This window comes from Ciconia boyciana, chromosome 23 (genome assembly GCF_034638445.1).
Source record: "Ciconia boyciana chromosome 23, ASM3463844v1, whole genome shotgun sequence".
NCBI lineage: Eukaryota > Metazoa > Chordata > Aves > Ciconiiformes > Ciconiidae > Ciconia > Ciconia boyciana.
Window position 1 is genome coordinate 4,035,218 of NC_132956.1, and position 20,704 is coordinate 4,055,921.

At 62.7% G+C, this 20,704-nt stretch overlaps 1 protein-coding gene across 1 annotated transcript; it reads left to right on the top strand.

Annotated features, from left to right (window-relative positions):
* The first annotated feature begins 1,806 nt into the window (after positions 1 to 1,806).
* Positions 1,807 to 20,682, top strand: TFEB (transcription factor EB). Its single transcript, XM_072844726.1, has 9 exons — positions 1,807 to 2,062; positions 14,979 to 15,223; positions 15,301 to 15,555; positions 15,645 to 15,725; positions 16,431 to 16,551; positions 16,748 to 16,804; positions 17,254 to 17,329; positions 17,499 to 17,646; positions 17,990 to 20,682. The coding sequence occupies exons 2-9, from the start codon at positions 15,029 to 15,031 to the stop codon at positions 18,428 to 18,430; spliced, it is 1,374 nt and encodes a 457-aa protein (XP_072700827.1). The 5' UTR covers positions 1,807 to 2,062; positions 14,979 to 15,028; the 3' UTR covers positions 18,431 to 20,682.
* Positions 20,683 to 20,704: the final 22 nt, after the last annotated feature.

Below are 20,704 nucleotides of genomic sequence, written 5' to 3' on the forward strand. Positions count from 1 at the left end.
ATTTGCAGCGATGACAAATTTGGGGTCACCTTTTTGATTGGGACCCGGATCCCCACTGCGGCTGGCAGGGAAACTGGGATGACCGGGAGAAATTCAGGCTGCATCATGTGCTCAGCCGCGGCTCAGGGACCCCAGGGTTGAGCCGGTGCGGTCGCTGGAGGCTTCAGAAACCAGTTCAGAGCAGGATGTGCAGGGACGAGGAGCTGCGTGTGAACAGTTCTTGGTTCATTAGGTTTGGGGGAAATTGCCCACACGTATTTGCAAATAAATTAGGGATTAAAAAGTGTCATGCAAGGACACTCAGGCTGAGGAAAATGCCCTGGTTTTGTTCTCGAGGGGTAAATCTCTTCATTGCTGCAGCCTCGAAGGATGGGCGATGAGAAGGAAGGGGGTGGCGTGCCCAGGACGCAGAGGTGACCAAAGCTTGGGGTGTCTGGATCCCCCCCAAGAGGAGCTGCTGGATGCGGTGTCAGACAGATCAGGCCAATGCTGAGTGCCTGGACTGCACCCGAGAGGCTGGTCCTCGAGGTCCCGCGCGGGGCGATGCACGGGAGATGCAGCGCTGGAGGGCCCGTTGCCTGTTGTCCGACACCCATCTCCCGTCAGATGACAGTCACCCCGCTGGGGCATGTGACCGCCCGTTAAATCTGCTGTTTCCAGCCAAATCTGTCACGGCGGGTCCTGCGGAGCGGGGAGCTCCCAGCCACGGAGAGGGAAACGCCGTCCTGCTGCCACGGGCAGCCCAGTGGCAGGGTCACACTGTGCCCTGCGGACTCGGGGCGCAGCAGAGCTGCTGCCTGTGGCTGGGCAGGGTCCCCACTGCTCCATCGCGCTGCAGCCTCCGGTCCCCAGAGAGTTCATCTCGCACTAAAAGCTCCCCGCTCCCCGCACAGTTCCCCCGCCAGCTGCCAGACCCCGAGGGTCCCGTCTGGAGGGGGCCAGACACCCCCATGCCTCGAGCAGGCACACGCTGCTCCTGCTCCCCACCACCCCGCACGTCTCCAGGTCACTGCTAACCCTCCATGGCTGCAGCAAGCCTCCGGCACCAGTGCAAGGAGCTGCACGACTCCCATGCAAGAAACTGCACAACCCCAGTGCAAAGAGCTGCACGATCCTGGTGCAAGGAGCCGCATGACCCTGGTGCAAGGAGTTGCATGATCCTGGTGCAAGGAGCTGCACGACCCTGGTGCAAGGAGCTGCACGATCTTGGTGCAAGGAGTTGCATGACCCTGGTGCAAGGAGTTGCACGATCCTGGTGCAAGGAGTTGCATGATCCTGGTGCAAGGAGCCGCATGACCCTGGTGCAAGGAGTTGCACGATCCTGGTGCAAGGAGCCGCATGACCCTGGTGCAAGGAGCTGCACGACGCTGGTGCAAGGAGCCGCATGACCCTGGTGCAAGGAGCTGCACGATCCTGGTGCAAGGAGCTGCACGACCCTGGTGCAAGGAGCCGCATGGCCCTGGTGCAAGGACCTGCACGACCCTGGTGCAAGGCGCTGTAAAACGCTGATGCAAGGAGCTGCACGACCCTGGTGCAAGGAGCCGCATGACCCTGCTGCAAGGAGCTGCATGACCCTGGCGCGAGGAGCTGCACAACGTCCGTGCAAGGGACTGCACGACCGGGCACAGCCCTGCCTTCACCCCCCGCCCCGGCACCCACCCTCCTGGCCCGCTCCGGGGGTGGGAAAACCCGGTTTTGGGGGAGGAAATCCCCTAACCCAAACTTCTGCTGCGGCCGAGGCGGGGGACTACAAGTCCCGGCAGGCGCGGGCAGCCCTGCCGCGCTCCGGACTACAGCTCCCGGCGTGCTGCGGAGCGGAGCGGAGCGGGCCGGGCCGTGCCGTGCCGCGCCGCGCCGGGCCGGGCCGGCGGGCAGTGCTGCCCTCCCTCGGCGCGGGAGCAGCGGGGCCGAGCCGGGCCGGGCCGAGCCGAGTAGAACCGAACCGAGCCGAGCCGAGCCGGGCCGAGTGGAGCCGAGCCGGGCCGAACCGAGTCGAGGGGAGCCGAAGCGGGCCGAGGCACTTTATTTCCCTCGGCGTTCCCCGCTCCCCCGCAGCCGCCGGGTGAGTGCAGCGGGCGGGGGATGCCGGGGGGGGGCAGCCGTGGAGCGGGGCCCCCTCGGGTCGAGCCCGTCCTGGGGGGGGGTGTTGGGTGCCCCCCCCCATCCCGGGGCGCTTTGAACTCGCAGCCTCGGGGTTGTTGCTTTTTTTTTTTTTCTCCCCCCTCCTTTGCTGTAAATAATAACGACCCCCCTCCGTGCCGTCGTTCCCCCCCCCCGCCCCCGGGAGCGGCCCCCGCTTGCAGGAGGCTCCAGCCGGGCCGGGGCTGCGGCTGCTCCCGGCGCTGCCGGGCTTGAGCTGCCGGCTGGGGGGGTCGGGGGTCTCCGGGAGCTTGGCCGGGTGTCCCCTCCGAAAGGCCGAGGGTCCCAGGGGCTGCGAGCCCTCCGGCAGCCGGAGGTGACTTGCTCGGGTCGCCTTTACCAGCGTAACCGCCCTCCCCACCCCCCCCCGCATCCTTTACCCCACGCGTGGGGAAACTGAGGCACGGATGCTCCAGCCCTCGGTGCTGACACCCGGAGCGCTGGGTTTGCTCGGGGGTTTCCGTGCACCCCCCCCGGGACAGGGTGCAAATCTCTCCCAGCCTGGCGGGCAGGAGAGTGGGTCCCCCCCGGCGAGCTGGCTGCCCCCCAGCCCTGCTGCTTTTGGGGTCTGCAAAAGGCAGGGGAAGAGTTGGGGTACCCCACACCACGCAGCTTTTAGGGGATCACCAAGAGGACACCCCCCCCCCCCCAGCCTGCAGCTTGCTCCTCTGGGGCAGCAGGAGTTTGGAGGGGGCTGCACTTAACCTACAGCTGCCTATTAATTATATTCATGAATTAATTGTGAAGCAGGAAGGATTACGCCAGCCCTCATGCCCATGTCCTCTAAAGCTTCAGTGAGTCAGATGATGGGGAAATTTCCTTAAAAAAAAAAAAAAAGAAAAAGAGAGAAAATATGGTGGTTGTTGTGCTCTTCTAAGATAAATAAATAAGCCTGTGCAAGTCCGGGGACAAGCAGGGCCTGTTTCCAGGAATCGCAGCGCTTCTGCGCATTCCCAGCCCTTGGGGCATGGGGGGAGTTTGTGATTTTTTTTTTTTATATAACAGCAGAGAGTCGAGCAGACAGCGAAGGTGGGGAGTTAGGGGGATTTTTTTTTTTTCGGCCCCCCCCCCCCCCCCCCTTTAGTTTTCCCTGCCATGTTTGCTTGGCTTCATGCACGGCTGCTCCTCCGGCTGGAGGAGGGAGCGGGGCTGGTTTCTCCCTGCTGCGGGTGCCGGTGGCGGCTGAGCCTGCGCTTACCTGCTGCCGGGGGATCCGGCGGGGAAAACTGTGCCGGGGCCGGTGGGTGTTTGGGAATTGGGCTGCTGGAGACGAGAAACCACCAGATTTAGGCTATAGGGGTGGGTGCCGATGGCCATGGCGGGTGGCTGCGAGCGGCACGTGCTGACCCCGCGGTGCGTGGAAGGGAGCCGGTGTGTTTTCCGAGGGATGCTGGCTTTGCCTCCCCAGGGATGCTGGCTTTGCCTCCCGAGGGATGCTGGCTTTGCCGCCCGCCCTTATCAGTAGGAAACCGCTCTGGGGTGGAGCTGGCGGCAACAGGGCGACTCCAGCATCCGGGTGTTTGGGATGGAGGTTGTAATTCCAGCCAGGTCTTTATTTCTTTTTCCACGCTCCACGGCACTGAGTTTACGGCACGTGTGTTCCTGGTCCCCCCCCTGCCCTGCCACCGCCTTTGCCGTGACGAGGTTTCCCCGTTTGCCGGTTTTCGGCGGTGCTGTGGGCAAAGGGAAGAGCCCTGTGTGTGCAGCGACAAAGTGATGAATCATCGGAGCAGGGGGGACATTTCCAGGGCTGAGGGTGGGGTGGCCGTGGAGCCCGAGCACCGCAGCCCTGCAGGGAAAGAAACAGCCGCTGCAGGGAAATGGGGCTGGGGAGGCCACGCTGGGGGGGCCCCCCCCACCAAAAGCACCGTGTACTGAGGGTACAAATGCCCTCCTGGCTCCCTGTGGCTCTCCCCGTGCTGCGGGGTGCTGGGGAGGGGTGCTGGGGTCCTGGTGTTGCGCTGGCACCGGGGGATCCCAGCCCTGGATTGCTGTTCCTCCCTGCTTTCCTGGGGCGTGCAGATGGATGGTGGGGAGGGACGGAGCTCTCCCGGCGCTGGGCACGGCACATCCCCATCACCTCTGGGCTCCGTCCCTGGGGACAGCTGGAGTTTGTGGTTTGGTTTTTTGGGTGGGGGGACCTCGAGCTGCACCCACTGAAAGGGAGCCATTTCGTAACTGCCCTGCATGGGGTTATCCCATGCGCTGGTCAAAGAGGAACCGGGCCGGGGGGAAGCAAGTTGTCAGGGTCAGCTCAGCACAGCGGTGTCCCGGGCGTGGGCGCTGCAGCCTGGCAGTGGCACCACGTTGCTGGCACGTCCCCGGGGCAGCATCGTGGCATCCCGTGGCTGCCACCTGCACCGGTGTTGACCCATGGCAGCCGTTTTGTGACGGCTTCCCCGACCCTCTCTTTGCTGTGGGAGATTTACAGGGTGTTTCACAGCTGCAGGAGCCAGCGCTGGGCATTTTACGGCCCCGTAAAAGAGCAGAGGCTGCCTGGAGGTGCGATGCGTGCCTGCCACCGCGCTGTGCCGTGCCAGCTCCAGCCTTATGGGCATCCCGTGGTGGCCTTTCTGTGGTGGCATCACCTCCGTGAGGCTAGGGGAGGCAGCAGCTCGGGCTTTGCCGAGCCATGGTGTGGTCCCGGTACAGAGGCAGCTGGGGCGCATCCCCCCCATTCCCAGGGCGAGCCGTGGTTGTTGTCACCCTCGTGGCTGAAGCAGGGGAAGGCGCTGGCGGTGTAACGCTTGGAGAGATGAAAAGGATGATCTCTTCACGAACACACAGACAGGAAATACGTGCTCATCTTTTTCCCCCCCCCACTGGTACGTCCAGAAAGGGCCCCGATGGTTTCCCCTGATTCATTGCAAGGTCATGCCCTGCCACAGGGTTGGCACAGGGGTTTGGTCAGAGCGAGTTTTCCTTGTGGGTTTGCATGCACATAGGGTCCCACCACATGGTCAGCCCAGGGATGCAGGAGGCTGAGCCCTGCACTCCAGGATGAGCTCCGGTTCCTGCTCCTTGCCTTCAAGGGAGACCCACGCGTTGGCTGGAGGCGGAGGCAGCGCATTGCTGAGAAAACCAGGAATGACGTGCACGATCCCAGCACTGATGCCAGCCCTGGTCCTGTCCGGCTGATGCTGACAGCCGCCTTTGAAGAAGCCATCCCTTCTCCAAACATCTTTCCCCTTGCTTTCTGCTGAACAAACAGGCAGCAGAGCAAAGCTATAAATATCAAACTGGGGGGGGGGGAAGAAAGACTAAAGAAACCACACATTTCCCTGTGGGCAGAGGAAGAGGACCCGAGGGCCGAGCCCCAAGTGACAGAGGCAAGTGGGGCTGCACAGTGCCTGCCTGGAAGGACCTCGCCAGAAGCATCTTGGTGTGCCATGGCAGCGGGGGGATCCGACCCGGGAGGATGGCGTGGGGCCGGATCCTGGCCACCAGCAGCTTGCGTTGTGCCGTAGGTCCCTAGGAGGGAGGCAGAGCTCTGCAGCCCCCCGGGGAGTGGGGATGCTCTGTCTCCGGAGGCACGGCGGGCGGTCCGGGAGGCATTTCGGGGAGGTACGTGTTATGGGGCTGGGAAGCGGGAGCATGGGGACGAGCACTGCAGTGTGGCCCAGGGGATTTGCAGTGGGCAGTGGGTTGGTTCGCGTGGACGGGGTCGCTTGGGGAGGGTTCAAGGTCTTTCAGTGACACGGCCCACCCCGGCCCCACAGTCCCTACAGTCTTTGCAAGGAGGCTGTGGCATTTTATTTTTAAAGACTCTTCTAAGAATGGCTACCGGGGTTTTGTCACCCTTCCTACAAGTGCTTTCAACTCCAAACAAACTCCCCACACCCTGCCGTCTGCTTAAATCCCTTCCTTTAGTTAAATCAGTGGAACTTTCTTTCCGGATAAACCTGAAATGCCCAGGCAACATCCTTCCCTGCTGGTTACATCCCTCTTTTTCCTTCCTATACATGCACACTATTAATGAAAGTGATTTACTTCTTGTATAAACAGTTGTGAAGCCAAAGGTTTCCCACCCCACCCCGGCTCAGCCCCTTCCCCTCCGCCCGGCACAGCATATTCGGGGACTCTGCTTCGGTTGTAAATTCTCCTTTCAGCACGCGGCCGAACCTCCAGCGCAGTTTGTGCAGCTGCTGCGGTAGCGCCCAGGTGCCAAAACTGGCAGGGCCGAGGGGGCACCCAACCTGGGCACCTTCGGACTCCCCCGCACGGCATCGGGACCGAGCAGAGGGGCTGTGGGTGCTCCCCGGCGCAGGGTCTGGGCTGGGACGTCTTGGTGGCAATGGCTGGCAATGAGCTTGGGGACGGGCAGGGGAGTTTTTGGAGCCTCAGAGAGAAGCTAGGGCAGCAGCTCTGGCTTTCGCCCAGGTTGTTTCCTTGAGATTTTGGGGGAATTGCATGGGGTGGGGAATTTTTAGGAGGAAATGAAGCGGGGGCTGCAGCCAGGTTGGGCTGGCGAAGCAGGGTCTGGGGCTGCCCAGCATGCAGGGAGCCTTTCCCCACTTCCAGCTTGCGAACCCCACGGGAGGAGAGGAGGTTGGGTGCCAGCGGGCTCGGCGCTGGCTGCAGCTCCCACCTTATCTGCAGTGGGGTGGGTGCCATGCTCAGCCCCGGCCCCGCCGCTGCTCCTCGGGGACCGCTCCAGGCTCAGGGCAGGCGAAGATCTCGCCTGGAGAAAGCCCAGCCTGGTGGGAAAAACTTCTGGGCTCCTTCATGGTCAAACCAGCATAACTCGTGCCGGGGAGGCGGCAGCACCCGTAGCGAGGACCTGACCCGGTTGCACCGGCACGGTGCCAGGGCAGGGGCTGGATTGGCAGCGGGGTCTCCCGAGAGCCGAGTTTGACCTTCACGAGCAGGAAAGCGCCGGGCTGAGCCTGGGGGAAAGGAGGGGAGAGGAGAAACCTCTCCTCTGCGGGTAAGCGGTGATGGCTGGGTGCTCCCCCGGGCATGAGAGGTGCTGCTGGGGCCGGGATGGTGGCGGGGAGACCCCGGGGCTGTTTGGGAGGACAAGTCACAGGCTGTCCCCAACTTGTTTATTCTTGGGGCCAGGGAACAGCTGCGGCTCCCATGGATGGGGTGGCCACGGTGCCGGGGCTGCCGGCCGCGGTACGGTTACATGAAATCTGCCTTCTGAGAAGCCTCCTGGCTGGGTGCTGGGGGCTGGACACGGCGTATTTATAAATATTACCTCCTTCCAGCAGCATGGGGCCGTGGCGGGAGGGAGGAGGGATGGGGGCGGCGCTGGGAGCGCCTCTGGCATGGCGGGGGGGCACGGGGCGGCCGCTGTCATCTGGCACCTTCTGCTCGTGGCAAGCAGCACCATGAACTTGGGGCACATGGACCTCAAGGGCTGGTTTTGCTGAGCGTCCCCACTTTCTGGGGCGGTTGGTAGGATTTTGGGGCACGCGGTGCCTCTAAATCCCGGCGCTGTGGTGTGTTGCATCTGCTCTGCTGGAACCAAGCTGGGGGCCAGTGTTGGTGCTGTCCTGCCGGTTCCCCTTATTGCTCATTTATGCAGTTATTTAAAAAAACCACCAACGCCCAAGTTGTTTGGAGTCAGCCCACGTTGGAGCAGGACAGGGTTTGCTCTTTGGCCACGGGTTGTGCGCGGGGCCCCGCTCCTGGCTCTCTCCCGCGCGCTTGGGAGCGCGCGACCTTTGCCGAGGTGAGCGGGACATGGTGCGGCCGCGCGTCCTTCCCCACCGGCGCGGCGGAGGCCCCTCCAAGGTCACCCCGCTCCTCTCCTCGCCTCCCTGCTGAAAGGCAGACACTATACGGGGCTGATTAATCACTCAGCCCGGGGTGGTGCTGGGCTGCGGCCGCGGCTCGTCCCCGGCCCCTGCGCTGCCGTTGGCTCGTCGTCACCCAACGAACGTCCTTCTGCCTGTTAACACTTTTATTTTTAATTGCCGCTGTTGGGTGGGGGGCGAGAGGGGAGGGCAGGAACTTGTCGGCTCGGGCTGTTTGCGCTGGCGGGCTGTGAATTCCCCGGGCAGTCAGTCGGACAGTGATGTTTCAATCAGGGCTCCTGCACCGTGCCAACCGCCCTGCGGGCAGGGCTTTTGCTCCGGTTTGGAGCGACTGCGGAGCCAGGGTCTGGCTCCACCGTGGTGGGGTCCCAGGGGTCCCCCTGCCTCCCCCAGCCCTGCTCCAGGGGCTGCACCCGGATCTGGCCCCTGGGTGCCAGCCTCCACCCGCCGTGCCTGGCCAGGGTGATGGCGTGCATGCTGTCCCCCAGCTGTGCCACGCCGGGCAGAGGGGCTTTTTGGGGTGAAGGAGAGGCTTTTTGGGGTGAAGGAGAGGTGTCGGAGCAAGACTGTGTATTATTAACCCTGTGACAGCTGCCACGCACAGGTGGGCTCTCGTTGATATACCTTGGCACCACCAGAACCAGGGGCTTTTTTAGGGACCCCATTTATTCTGCCCTGGGGGTGACACCGTGACAAGGGACACTCAGCCCTGGCTCTTGGTACCCAGGGACCGATGCTTTTCCCTCCGCCGGGTCCATGACACCTCCCTGGTGAGGCGAGCTTACCTAGGCAGTTTGGGGACTACTTTAGCCGGGGTCCTGCTGTCATACACGACTTGCGTTAATGTTTTTACTGTGCTGGATACCTGGGCCACTTCCAGGAGCGGTATTTAATGCATGGAAGGGAAAACATTTGGCCTCTGACCCAAGCGCCTGTTAACAACGCTGCAGTCCACGTTTCTGAGATGCCGGGGCTAAAAACAGTGCCGGTGACTCAGTCTCTCGCTGGTGTTGTCAACTGACCCCGGCTTTTATTTGCCAAGTCCCTCCGCCTTCTCCTTCTCCCTTTCAGGGCTGCGTGCTTGCTGCGCGGGGAAGGTGCCTCCGGACGGGGCTGGGGTGGCTCTGGCCATCCACCTGCCCGACCCATCTCCTGCCTGCTGGGTGGGTGATGGGGAGAGCACTCTTGCTCTCTGGGGTTGGTAACGGGGCCATCCCCCCCTTTCCCACCACCCCATCCTCATCCCAGAGGGGTGTAGGCTGGATGGAACCTCCGGAGCCCGCCCCAAGCATGGCCAACGTTGGTCTTAGACTGGGGTCTCCGAGGATGGGGGTGGCTCCGCTGCCAGGGTTTGGCCACCCTCATAGCGAGCAATCCCTTCCTAATACCCCGGGTCGGACCCTGTCCCACTGCCCCTTTCTGGGGCTGCCAACTGCGGCACTGCACTCCTCTGCGTGCCAATGAAGATGAAGGACCCCGACCTTCTTCCCACTGGGTGCCAGCGTTACCTGACCCCTGACACCACGGGTACGCTGGCACGGCATAAATCACCGCCGCGGTGGCCTTGCCAAGTCAGGGCGAGTGCCCTGAGGCAGAGGCCACGGGGCCGGTCCCAGCTGCGCGGGAGCGGATGGGTGCCAGCCGCGTTGCTGGCAGGGTGGCATGGCAGCGGCTCGCCGGGCTGGCCCGGAGGGGCTTCCCCGGCAGGGGAGCTTGATCCGCTCGGGGTGCGCGGGGAGGTGCCGCAGTGCCCTCGTGGGACGGTGGCACACCCAGCACGGGTGCTAAGGGGACGTGATGCCGAGCGGCTTTGCACAACGGGGGCGTGGGGGGGTCCCCGGCACTGTGCCAGCTGCGTGGGGTGTCATACAGGCGTCCGTGTCGTCCCCCGGCTTTGCCATCGCCATCCTGGCTGGTGCCGGCCGGCGCTGGCATTGCCGACCTGGTGGGGACCAGCTGTGGGGGCCGGAGGGACCCCGTGTGCTGCCCGGCAGCGTGTGGGGCCGGATCCGGCTGCGTAATGCTGGTGCTTGCTCTACACCCGCTCCAGGCACATGGAGGGTGAGGGATCTCTGCATGCCACATCCCCTGGAGGGACAAGGGACAGCTTCTGTCCCTTTGGGTATTTTCAGGCAGGGATGTCACCTCAGGCAGCACTGCAGCCGCTCTGCCAGCAGCTCCCAAGGGGACATGATGGGGCAGACCCAGCCTGGGCTGCGGTACCCCGGAGAGCCTGGCAGCAGTGGCTGCATCTATTTTTGCCACGCTTTGTCTTGGCTCGATTGCTAACTCCTGTGTTGCAGTGAGAAAAACAAGCAGGTTTGGAGGTTTTTTGCAACTTCCCCCCCCTGCACCCCGCGTGGCTGCTGCTGTGTTAAAAGCAGGGTCCTGAAAATGAGGAAACGTGGGGCTGGCGCAGGAGCCGGGCTGGCCCCGGCGAGGAGCACGGAGGAGCTGCAACCTGCTGGCCCCAGCACCCGGAGAACCCCCTGGCCCCGCTGTCCCGCACCCAGGTAACCCCTGCCCCGTCGTCCCCCTTCCCCACACAGCGGGGTGGCAGCGGAGCCCGTCCCCGGGCTGCGGGCACCCATGGGGCGGCTTTGCGGATGCCCGGTGCTGTCGGAGCGAATCTCGGTGTGGAGCAAACACCGCCGGGCTCCCGGCTGCCTGGACCCAGCCAGCCGCTGCCTGCCCTGAAACGGCAGCGGGTGCTTCGCCCTGCCCAGGCTGGGGTGCGCTGGGCTCCCTCGCTCGCCGCCCCAACATCTCTTCCCCCACCCCCCCGGCATTTGAAAACGAAAAACGAGGAAGGAAGGCTCGGCGGATGCTTGCTGCCAGTAGCAAGAAGCGGAGCTGTTTTCACTTCTTTCTTCTCCCTTTCCTTTTTGCTGCTCTCTTGGTTATCAATGAAGCGGCCCGGAGCGGCGGGTGGGTGGGCGGCACGGCCCCCACCCCGGCTCCCCTCCTTCCCCAGGGGTCCCCGCTCCCGGCTCAAGCTGCCGATTGATTTTTCCACTCATAAACGGCCACGATCGACTGGGAAATAAACACATGCGAGGGAGCGGGGTTGGGCAGGCGGCTGCTCGGTGCAATGAGTTTGGGGGTTCTCAGCTCCATCTCCGGTGCTGAGCGGGGCATCGCTCCTCTCTTCTCCCTCCAGCTTTTGAAGGGGTGGGCAGGAGATGCATTGCATTTGCAGAGTGTGCGTCTGTGTGCCCGTACGTTGCAGGCAGGATGGGCAGCGCGGGTGCTGCTTCCCCGTGGGCTGCCCAGGGAGGGTAACACGATCCCCCTGTATTTCGCAGGGGCTAAATCTGGAAACTGCCTCACGGCAGCTTTTATTTCTAACCCACACCTGGGCACAGCGATGCGCTCGGGGAGGAGGCGGTGGGGTGCCGCGTGGGCGCGGGGATGGCGGTGCGGCTCCGGGTGTTTTCTCCCCTCAGGGTGGCACTGGGTGCCCCACGCCGGCTCTGCGCAGCGGGTCCAGCAGCCCGGCCCCGCGTGTTGCGGAGCAGCACCTGATGTCACTCCAGAAAGTACCGGTGGTTGCTGAGCAGCCGACCCCGCGCCGCCGGCTGTCACAGCCTGGGTTGCAGTGACGCTGGGTTCCCGTGGGGACGGGGGACAGCTCGGGGCCGTGCAAAAGTCCTGTGGGGGATGAGAGGGGGTCAGGGCAGCTCTGGGTGCCACTGGGGATCCTCCGAGTGCTGCCCCGGCGCGGGGGGAGCGCGTTGGGTTCTTGATGAAATAACACCCCCAGAAGAAAAGCAAGAAAGGTCCAGAAATAACCGTGTCACTAAATAGCAGCAGAGATGTTTTGAAGGCAGATTAATTCCCTGGCTCGGGCCCTGCGTGTTGTGCCGGCGGTGGGTCTGGTGTGCGGTGGTGGAGCACGGCTGGTGCCCGGACAGCCCCCAGGCGCTGATGGAGCCTGCTGCTCTCCAGCACCCGGGGAGGTTTTCACTCGAAGAGCTGCTCTGGCTTTAGGATGTGATCCTGCAACAAAGGGGGATTAGCTTTTTCCCCCACCCCAAGGAGGCAGGGGCAGGGTCGCAAGGTTTTTGGAGCACAGGTAGAGTTTCCTTTGGGAAATCTGTCCCTTTTCCCTGCGTTTCTGGCTCGACTGGGCTCCCCCGTGGAGCTGAGGGCTGCAGCCGGGGTCAGAATCAGCCCGGCTCTGTGGCTTCTCCTGCCGATGGTCGGCGATGGGCAGCGCACCCTGTGCTACGGGCGGGGGGTCTGGGGCCCGCCTGGGTACCGGCTGCTCCAGGCACGGAAAAGCCGCCCTGTGTCCCCCCTGCCGCCAGTCCCCGCTCTCCGGCCAGGAAAGGTGGAGTCGGGGTGTGGAGAGCTGCCGGGGCCGTCCACCCTTTCCCTCCTACCTTCCTGCTCTTCAGCCCCTCTTCTCCCTCTCCATCCCCTTCCCATTGCTCCATCGTCCGCCCTGGGCCTCCCACCACCTTCCTCCCTCCCCTCCTCTGCTCTTCCCTCTCCGTGACCGATGAGGACGTGTCCCCAGCCGGTGCCCTGGCAGCACCCGCCGGGAAACCCAGTGCCTGGGCATGCCCTGGCCAGCCGTGCTGCCCGCTCGGAACCAGGCAAGCTGCTGCCCGTGCACCGTGACGGACCCTCGCCGGGGTCCCTTCCAGGCGGGGACCAAGCTGGGGCTGCCCCTGGCACGGGGATGGCTCCAGCTCAGTGGGAGAGCCGCTGGGTGTGCTTTTTCTGGGATGCTAACATCTTTCGCCTTCCCTGGAATAACAGGCATCTCGGATGGAGCTGCCATCCTGCGTGCTTTATTTCTGCCCCCCTGGACCAAGGAGGGTGCCTGCACCGCGGCACCGGCCGGGTCCCCATCCTGTCCCACCGTCGGCTGCCTCCCTCCCACCCGCAGCCCTCCCGCTGGGGCTGACTCAGAGCGAAAGCAGAAGCTGCTCGGCGTTTCGGGGGGTGGGGGGGAAGCCAAGCAGAACCAAGCAGGTTATTTTAAACCTGACCTAATTTCCCCCCCTCTCCTTATCAGGCCCGGCTCTGGCCACCCTTCCCCATCTCACCTTCGGCAACTCCCCTTCTCGGGAGTTTCCTGGGGGAGAGGGCAGCGCTTTTGGCTTCCCCCACCCCCGTTTCCTATAAGGGGACAGCCCAGGGGGATCCTGCGGCCAGGCAGGGTGGTGGGACCGGGGCCGGTGGGGGTGAATGGGTGCCGTGGGTGGCTATGCCTCGGCACGCTTCACATGACACCCTCCTGCCCCCGTGTACCGGCTGCTCTTCCTGAGAAGAGCCCGGATCCCCCCGGCTCTGCAGCGAGGCAGCTCCGTCCTCAACCTCGAAACCAGGTTTCCCCAGTGCCGGAGGTGCCGGCTGCTCCAGCTTCCTCCTCCTCCCCGTCCTGTCCCCCCACCCTGCACCGTCGAGCCAGGGTCCCCGTGCAGCCACCCACGGGGCGTGCTTAGCCCTGCTGCTGCTCTCGGTGCTTTGTAGGGTCATGGGTAGCTGCTTGCTTGCGAACGTGGGGGCTGACTGCAAAGTTTCCCGTGCACGGCTTGAAATCCCTTTCCCGCTCTCCCACGGCGCTGGAAGCCCCCCAAAAAGGTCTGTCTCATGGGGCCCCAGCGCCTCTCTCTGCCCTGGCCGTGCCCCGGCTGTGTGGCCTGAGCTGGGTTTGCAAAGCACGGCCAGTCCCTCCGTGCCGCGGTGGCTCATCCCATCTCCTCGCGGCTCTTGGAGGCTTTTCCTCTCACCCTGAGCTCAATATTTAGGGTTCTTACATTCCCGCTGTGCATCAGCTGTGATTTATCCTCCTTCAGCCTTTTTTTATCCGCTGCGGGCTGTCCCCGGCGTCGCTGGGTCCTTTCCCAGGGCTCTGCTGTTGCTTGTCTCAAACATCCCCCTGTGCCCTCCTCTAAGGCCGTTTGCGACAGCCGTCTTAACGAAGCTCCGATTGATAACTGTCCCAGGCTCCTCTTCTCCCATCCCCCTTTAGACGGGCCACCATGTCTAATTAATTACCTTCCTCTTGCCGTTCAATAGCTGGCTCTTGATCCATGTAATCGTATTTCTGTCCATGCTGGCTTGATTTAATTTCCCCCTTAGGATATCGCGTGGCACTGTGTATCAGATGCCTCGCCAAAACCCCGGTGTGTTGTATCCGCCCTGGCCCCTTTGTCTGCAATTACACATTGTATTTAAATAGCAAAACCCTCCAGATTTGTCTGGTTACGCTGCTGCGGAGCAAACCCGGGGTGTTTGGCTCCTGCCTGTTCCCTGGCAGCGTTTGCTTTGGGTCCTGTGCTCCGCTTTACCTCCCACCCTGCGGATGTTGTGGTCCAGACCCCCATCCCGCACGGCATCTCCTGCATCCCCATCCCAGCCCCGCGTGGGAAACCAGCCCTGTGGAAAGCCATCGTCGTGCCCCGGAGAGCCTGGGTAGGGCAGCTCCCCTCGTCCCGGCATCCTCTCCCCCCCATCCACGGGCCACCGTCCCCTTTGTACGGGGGAACAAGGGCCGGTCTGTGCGGTGTGGGGGCCTCGCACGCCTTCCCCCCGCCTCCGTGCTCGCGTGCCGGCCCCGCACAGAAGCCGCGTTGTTCCTCCGGTGCTGGAGCTGAGGTTTAGGGGCGGCCGGGCTGAGGGTTAAACCCTGCCTCTGGCTCCTGGCACCCACTGGCCTTTTCTTCCTGCTCTTCCCTTGCTTTCTCTTTCCCTTTCGCTCTGCTCTCGGGCTCTGGCTTTTCCTGGCCCTTCTTGCTTTGCTCCGGTGTTTCGGAAGTTGGTGGCTCAAAGCACGCTCCAGCTGAACCCGGCAGTACGTGAGTCCACGCTCGCCGGACGCAGGGTACCGGCTGCTCCCTGTCCTCCCCGTCCCCCCCGAGGTACCCCGGCTGTCCCCGGGGAGAGCGGTGGCATGGTGGGGAGCTGCCGCAGGAGGACAGACCCGTCCGTCTGGCTTTAGGGCGATCGTCCTGGCTTAGTCACCGGCTGGTACGGGTGCTCCAGGATGTCTGCTCCCTCCCCGTGCCTCAGTTTCCCTGCTGCAAAATAGGCTGTTCCTGATGTGCCGTGTCCTCCTCTCAGGGTCACTTCCGTGCCTGGCGGGCGCCCGCGTCCCATCCCCCTGGTGCACCATGGCGTCCCGCATCGGCCTGCGGATGGAGCTGATGAAGCAGCAAGCGCAGCAGGAGGCCGAGAGGGAGCGCGTGCAGCAGCAGATGATGATGAACTACATGCAGCAGCAGCGGATGCCGGTGGCCTCCACCCCGGCCATCAACACCCCCGTCCACTACCAGTCCCCACCGCCCGTACCCGGAGAGGTCCTCAAGGTACGGTGCTGAGGGTGTCCCCCCTGCCCCGGGGCCGAGGGGGTGTGGGAGATCCCTGATGGTTTGTCTCCTTGCAGGTTCAGTCCTACCTAGAAAACCCCACCACGTACCACCTGCAGAAGTCACGGGACAAGAAAGTTCAGGCTTATCTCTCCGAAACCTACGGGAACAAGTTTGCTGCCCACGTCAGCCCTGTCAGCCACTCTCCCAAGCCGCCTCCTGCTGCGTCCCCCGGCGTCCGGCCCGGCCACGTCATGTCCTCCTCGGCGGGCAACAGTGCGCCCAACAGCCCCATGGCCATGCTCAACATCGGCTCCAACCCCGAGCGGGAGGTGAGGAGGTGCCACCGAGCTGCTGGGGGAGGCAAAGGTGCTGGAAAGGGCAGAGAAACCCATTGGCACCTTACACCTTTCCCTTTCAGTTCGATGAGGTCATCGATGACATCATGCGCCTGGATGACGTTTTGGGCTATATGAACCCCGAAGTCCACATGCCCAACACAGTGAGTCTCTGATGCGCGATAGGAAGAGATCAGACCCCGGGCTGCAGGAGGGAGGGTGGCCTGGGGGTCCCGCACCCCCATGCTTGCTGGGGATGGAGGTGGCACCGAGGGGACCCGTCCTTCTGCCACGTCCCTGCAGTGATGCCCGGGTGCCAGCCCAACCCAGCCTCGTCCCTGGGACGGGTGTCCCTGGGGCTGGGGGAAGGGAGGCAGCGAGATCTCCCTTTTTGCAACTGCAAGAGCCAGTTCTTCAGCTTCTTTTCCTCTTTAATGACAGTTGAGAGCCCTTATAAAAAGCTGGAGAGACGGGAGAGGGGCGTGGGGAGGGACCAAGCGTCTGCTGCAGCGCGGGGGGACGTTGGTGCTGGGAGAGGTTTCCCAGCCAGAAGCTCGCCCGGAGCAGCACTGTCTCCTGGGTTGGATCCATATGCCAGCTTGTGCCTCCCAGTGGGATTCATCCTGCCGGGCCCTTGTCGGATGTGATTCATCTGCCCTATTTTAGATGCTGGCCGTGGGAGGGGATCAGCTGCGCCCTTTGAAGTCCTGTTTTGTTTGCTACTCTGATTATAGCTGTTTTAAGGGCCCAGGAAGATAATTACACCTGCCTGGGCTACACACTCGCATCCCAGAGGCCAAGAAGCTGGGCTTGAACCCTGGTCCCGTGGCCCCGGATGGAGCTAATCCGCCTGTCCCTCTGGTTTTCAGCTGCCGATGTCCAGCAGTCACATGAATGTCTATAGCGGGGACCCCCAGGTGACGGCCTCTCTCGTAGGTGTCACCAGCAGCTCCTGCCCCGCCGATCTCACCCAGAAGAGAGAGCTGACAGGTACGTCCCTGGCCCCAGAGCTGGCGGGGAGCTGGTGGTGATGGCAGGCATCAAAGCTGGCCAGGGCTGCCCTGTCCCCACGGGTGGGGAGGGGGGCTCTGGGGGATGCCAGGGTGCTCTGACACCAGCCCGGGATGCTCGTGGGGTGAGATGCAGCCTCATCCCCTCCGGGTGACATCGTGGGTCTCCGTTGCAGATGCCGAGAGCCGAGCCCTGGCGAAAGAGCGCCAGAAGAAAGACAATCACAACCTGAGTGAGTTTGGCGCTGGCTGCCCATGGGTGGCATGGCTTTCCCTCTCCCACCCCTGCAGCCCTTTCCTCATCGCTCTCCATCCTTGTTCCCCTCTCTCCGAGCTGGGTCCCCCTTCCCATCCCATCTCACCCTCAGGAAATACCCCCACAGCCCCCTGCCATGGCTCCCTCTTTCCCGGCTCTGCAAAATGTCTGCGGTGCAGGAGACACCCTGTTGTCCTTCTCGTCAGCGCTGGGAGAAGGTCAGACCAGCCGGGGCAATGGACAGGAGCAGGGTGCCAAAGGGTTGGCCCCAGTGGTTTCTCATCCCGACTCCGGAGGGCCTGGCCGGGGCACGACAGTAGCTCCCAGCCCCATGAGCAGCAGCGTGGCCAGTGGGGTCTGCAGGACATTGACCCTCTCCTGCTCTTGCTACCTCCTCACCGCCTTTCCTCTCTTCTCGCCCTGCAGTTGAGAGACGGCGAAGGTTTAACATCAACGACCGCATCAAAGAGTTGGGGATGCTGATCCCCAAGGCCAATGACCTGTACGTATCAGTTTCTGCAGGGCTGGGATAACTGTGGGTCTCGTGGGCTTGCTCGATGCTTGGCCCTATGGCAGGCGATACTTGCAGAGGGGCTTTTTGGTGGAGCAGGGGTGAGGGGACATGTTGCTGGCATGCAGGTGGCAATCTCTTTTTCCATCCTGCACGGCAGAGACGTGCGCTGGAACAAAGGGACAATCCTGAAGGCGTCTGTGGACTACATCAAGAGGATGCAGAAGGACTTGCAGAGGTCACGAGACCTGGAGAATCACTCACGGCGTCTGGAGATGACGAATAAGCAGCTGCTGCTCCGCATCCAGGTGAGCTTCCCTGTGCTCTTGCCTCCCTCCGCTCTGCTCCAGCCCCATGAGCAGCTCACTCCTGCCTCACTGAGGGGACGGGCAGGGGCTCCCCTCCCTCTTACGGCTGTCAAGTCACCGGGAACAAAGTCTTCAGACAAACCAGACGTCTGAGGCTCAGGTCACCACAGCGAGCGTTGCTGAGCTTTGCACGGGTCACCATTTTCTACCCTTCACCTCTTCCGTGGGGCTCCTTCCCTGTGAACTTCTCGGTCCCTTTCTCCCTGCCACCTCCATGGATGCCCATGTGCCGTGTCCCCTTGTGCGACGTCCCCACGAAAGACCTCCTGTGCTCTGTTGGCAGGAGCTGGAGATGCAGGCACGCGTCCACGGGCTGCCCACCTCCTCGCCCTCGGGCGTCAACGTGGCCGAGCTGGCTCAGCAAGTGGTCAAGCAAGAAGCCGGCGGGGACGAGGGGATGCTGGAGCCACTGCTGCCACCCCCGGACCCCGAGTCACAGCCGCAGCCAGCGCTGCCTCCACCACCCCAGTCTCCCTACCACCAGCTGGACTTTACCCACAGCCTGAGCTTTGACGATGGCTCCCAGGGCTTCCCGGACAGCCTGGAGCCCGGCCACAGTGCTTCGTTCCCTTCCCTATCCAAGAAGGAGCTGGACTTGATGCTGATGCAGGACACCATGCTGCCCCTGGCCTCCGACCCCTTGTTCTCGGCCATGTCCCCGGAGGCCTCCAAGGCCAGCAGTCGCCGGAGCAGCTTCAGCATGGAGGATGCAGACATGCTGTGACGAGGAGCTGCTCCGATGCTGGGGGCGAGGACTGGACCTTCAAGTTTGGTTAGTGAAGTTACAGGGCACTCTTCTCGCAGGAGGAGCCCGTCCTGCTGCGCACTTGAATCTACGTAGGAGTACCTTTTCTCTATGCAACGGGGGTCTCGGATCAAGGCTCGCCGCCTACCGCCGTGTCTTTCGCAAGCTTTTTTTTTGCCAGGAGCTGGAGCGGACCTTCTTGGCTTGCCGTGGCGTTGGCCTGACTGCAGATTCCCCAGCCTGGGAGTGTGATCTCGGCTGCTTTGCCTTTCAGCGAAACCCTCCCAGACCGTCCCCCTTCCTCAGGGCGCTGGCTCAGAGCCGGAGGGGCAGGAGCCTTTGAGTCCCTGGGAGGGGAGGAAAGGAGAGGGACGATGCTCAGAGCTTTTTGTCTGGCTTGCTGCCTCCTTGCCACCCCGCTCCGGGAGCCCACGTCCCCAGCGAGTCTTCCCCAGCGGTGGCCTCCGAGCCCTGCAGACGCTTCACGGTGCCACATCCTTCACGGTTCCTCCTTCCTCGGAGCACCACTGCCTCTCCGGGTCGCAGAGCTGGAGGGAGAAGAGGTGCTTACTTGGAGCAAGTTAATTCACAGGGCACAGGGGTGTTGTCTGAGTGAGCTGGGTCTGAGGCTATGAATTCGGGTTGACATTGAGGGCTTCCAAAATGGCCGGGACGGGGTATTTGATGCTCGGTCAATCCCCCGTTGTGACCCCCACCTTGCAGGGGAACCTACCTTTGGGGTTTGGCAGCACCCACCACCCCAAAACCTCACTGGCCTTTGGACAAGGGCTGCATGGTGCCAGGCAACCTTCGGCCTCCCTTGAGACATCCCTGCAGAGGTGCCTCTGCCCCGTAACGCCAAGCTGTGGCTCTTCAGGTGGAAGGATGAAGGGTTTTTACACTTTTTTTTGGGGATACTTGTTGAAAGCAAATGTCCTGCCCCACATCTGGGTGTGGGGGTCCAGGCTCTGGCCGGGGACCAGGGGGTGGTTTGTACCAATTGCCAAACCTGTGCCACCGCTCTCCGCCTTTGGCTCACGGGATTTATTTCTCTTCCCAGCGTCGCCAGCTCGTTCCCCAGCCAGGACAGCTCGGTGACAGGGAGCTGCTTTGGGCCCTGCATCACCTTCTGCCTTCTCAGCCTGGCTGGTGGCGGGGAGGGAGCTGGGCAGGGGAGGGGGATGCTGTTCACAGGGAAAATACTGCACGAATTTGTTGTAAAGCCCGAAGGGGAGCACGGGGAAGGCTGGGGAGAGGAGACCCCTTTCCCATCCTGCACTATAGCACAGCATCACCCCCCCGGGCCGTGGGAGCTGTGGCTGCATGGACAGGAGCCCATGCGGGGATGGGGGTCACTGGGTGCACCCCATCCTGGATCAAGGATGGGGGATGTCACGGGACTGGGACCGTGAGGGGAACGCCCAGCCAAGGAGGGACAAGCTTGCTCCGTTGTGGCTGGATTTGGGATTGTGAGGGGGGGGACAGCACTGGTGCCCCCCTGCAGAGGTGCCTGTTGGACGTGAGGGTGTGGGGAAGTGTAGAAGGTGGGGAGGAGAGGGGGCGAGGAAGAGGGAGGATGTGCCGGAGGTGTGCTGGAGCGCTGGGGCAGGGCAGGGTCTGGCTGCTGCCCTGCAGGGGTGCAGGGAAGGCAGCGGAGGGGACGTCGGGGCCCGGGGCGAGGGGCACTGGGCTGTGTGCTGGTGGGTTTGGGGCTGTTTCACCCCACGCGCTCACGGGAAGCCTCGGCATCCTTCGTGCGCTGCCGTTAGTGCCTGTAAAGAGAATAGTCCCCCCTGGCAGGGCAGCGGCAACCCATACGCTGTGCTGAGTACCTATAGACGTGGGTGATCTGTGGATCTGCGGACGCCAAAGGCTCTGCGCGGGTGCTTCAGAGCGGGCGTACGAAATCCCTGGTCGCTTGGGATTATCGTGGCGATAAGGTGGTTCTGCTGGGCCCTTGCTGGTGGTACACGGCACGTGCTGGGATGTGTGCCCCTCTGTGCCCTGCTCCTGGCACCGGCGGGCAGAGGACCGTCTGCTGCTCAGCGCCAGACGTGGCATCTCCCCCGGCCATGAGTAAACTGTTGTGGATTTTTTTTTTTTTAAATCTTTTGGGGGTTTTTTGTTTGTTTTATTTTTCTTTTCTTTTTTTAATGCACTGTGCTCTGATTAAAAAATTTTACTACTGTTTTATAAATAAATGTATAAAAGAATGAACTGGAATGGAAGAAGAATCATTAAAATATATTTATT

Bases quoted from the DNA above. Each gene is read 5' to 3' on its own strand.
- TFEB (XM_072844726.1), top strand. From the start codon at position 15,029: ATGGCGTCCCGCATCGGCCTGCGGATGGAGCTGATGAAGCAGCAAGCG. The intron at 15,726-16,430 runs GTGAGTCTCTGA...TCTGGTTTTCAG, and splicing joins AAGTCCACATGCCCAACACA to CTGCCGATGTCCAGCAGTCA. The intron at 17,647-17,989 runs GTGAGCTTCCCT...CTCTGTTGGCAG, and splicing joins AGCTGCTGCTCCGCATCCAG to GAGCTGGAGATGCAGGCACG.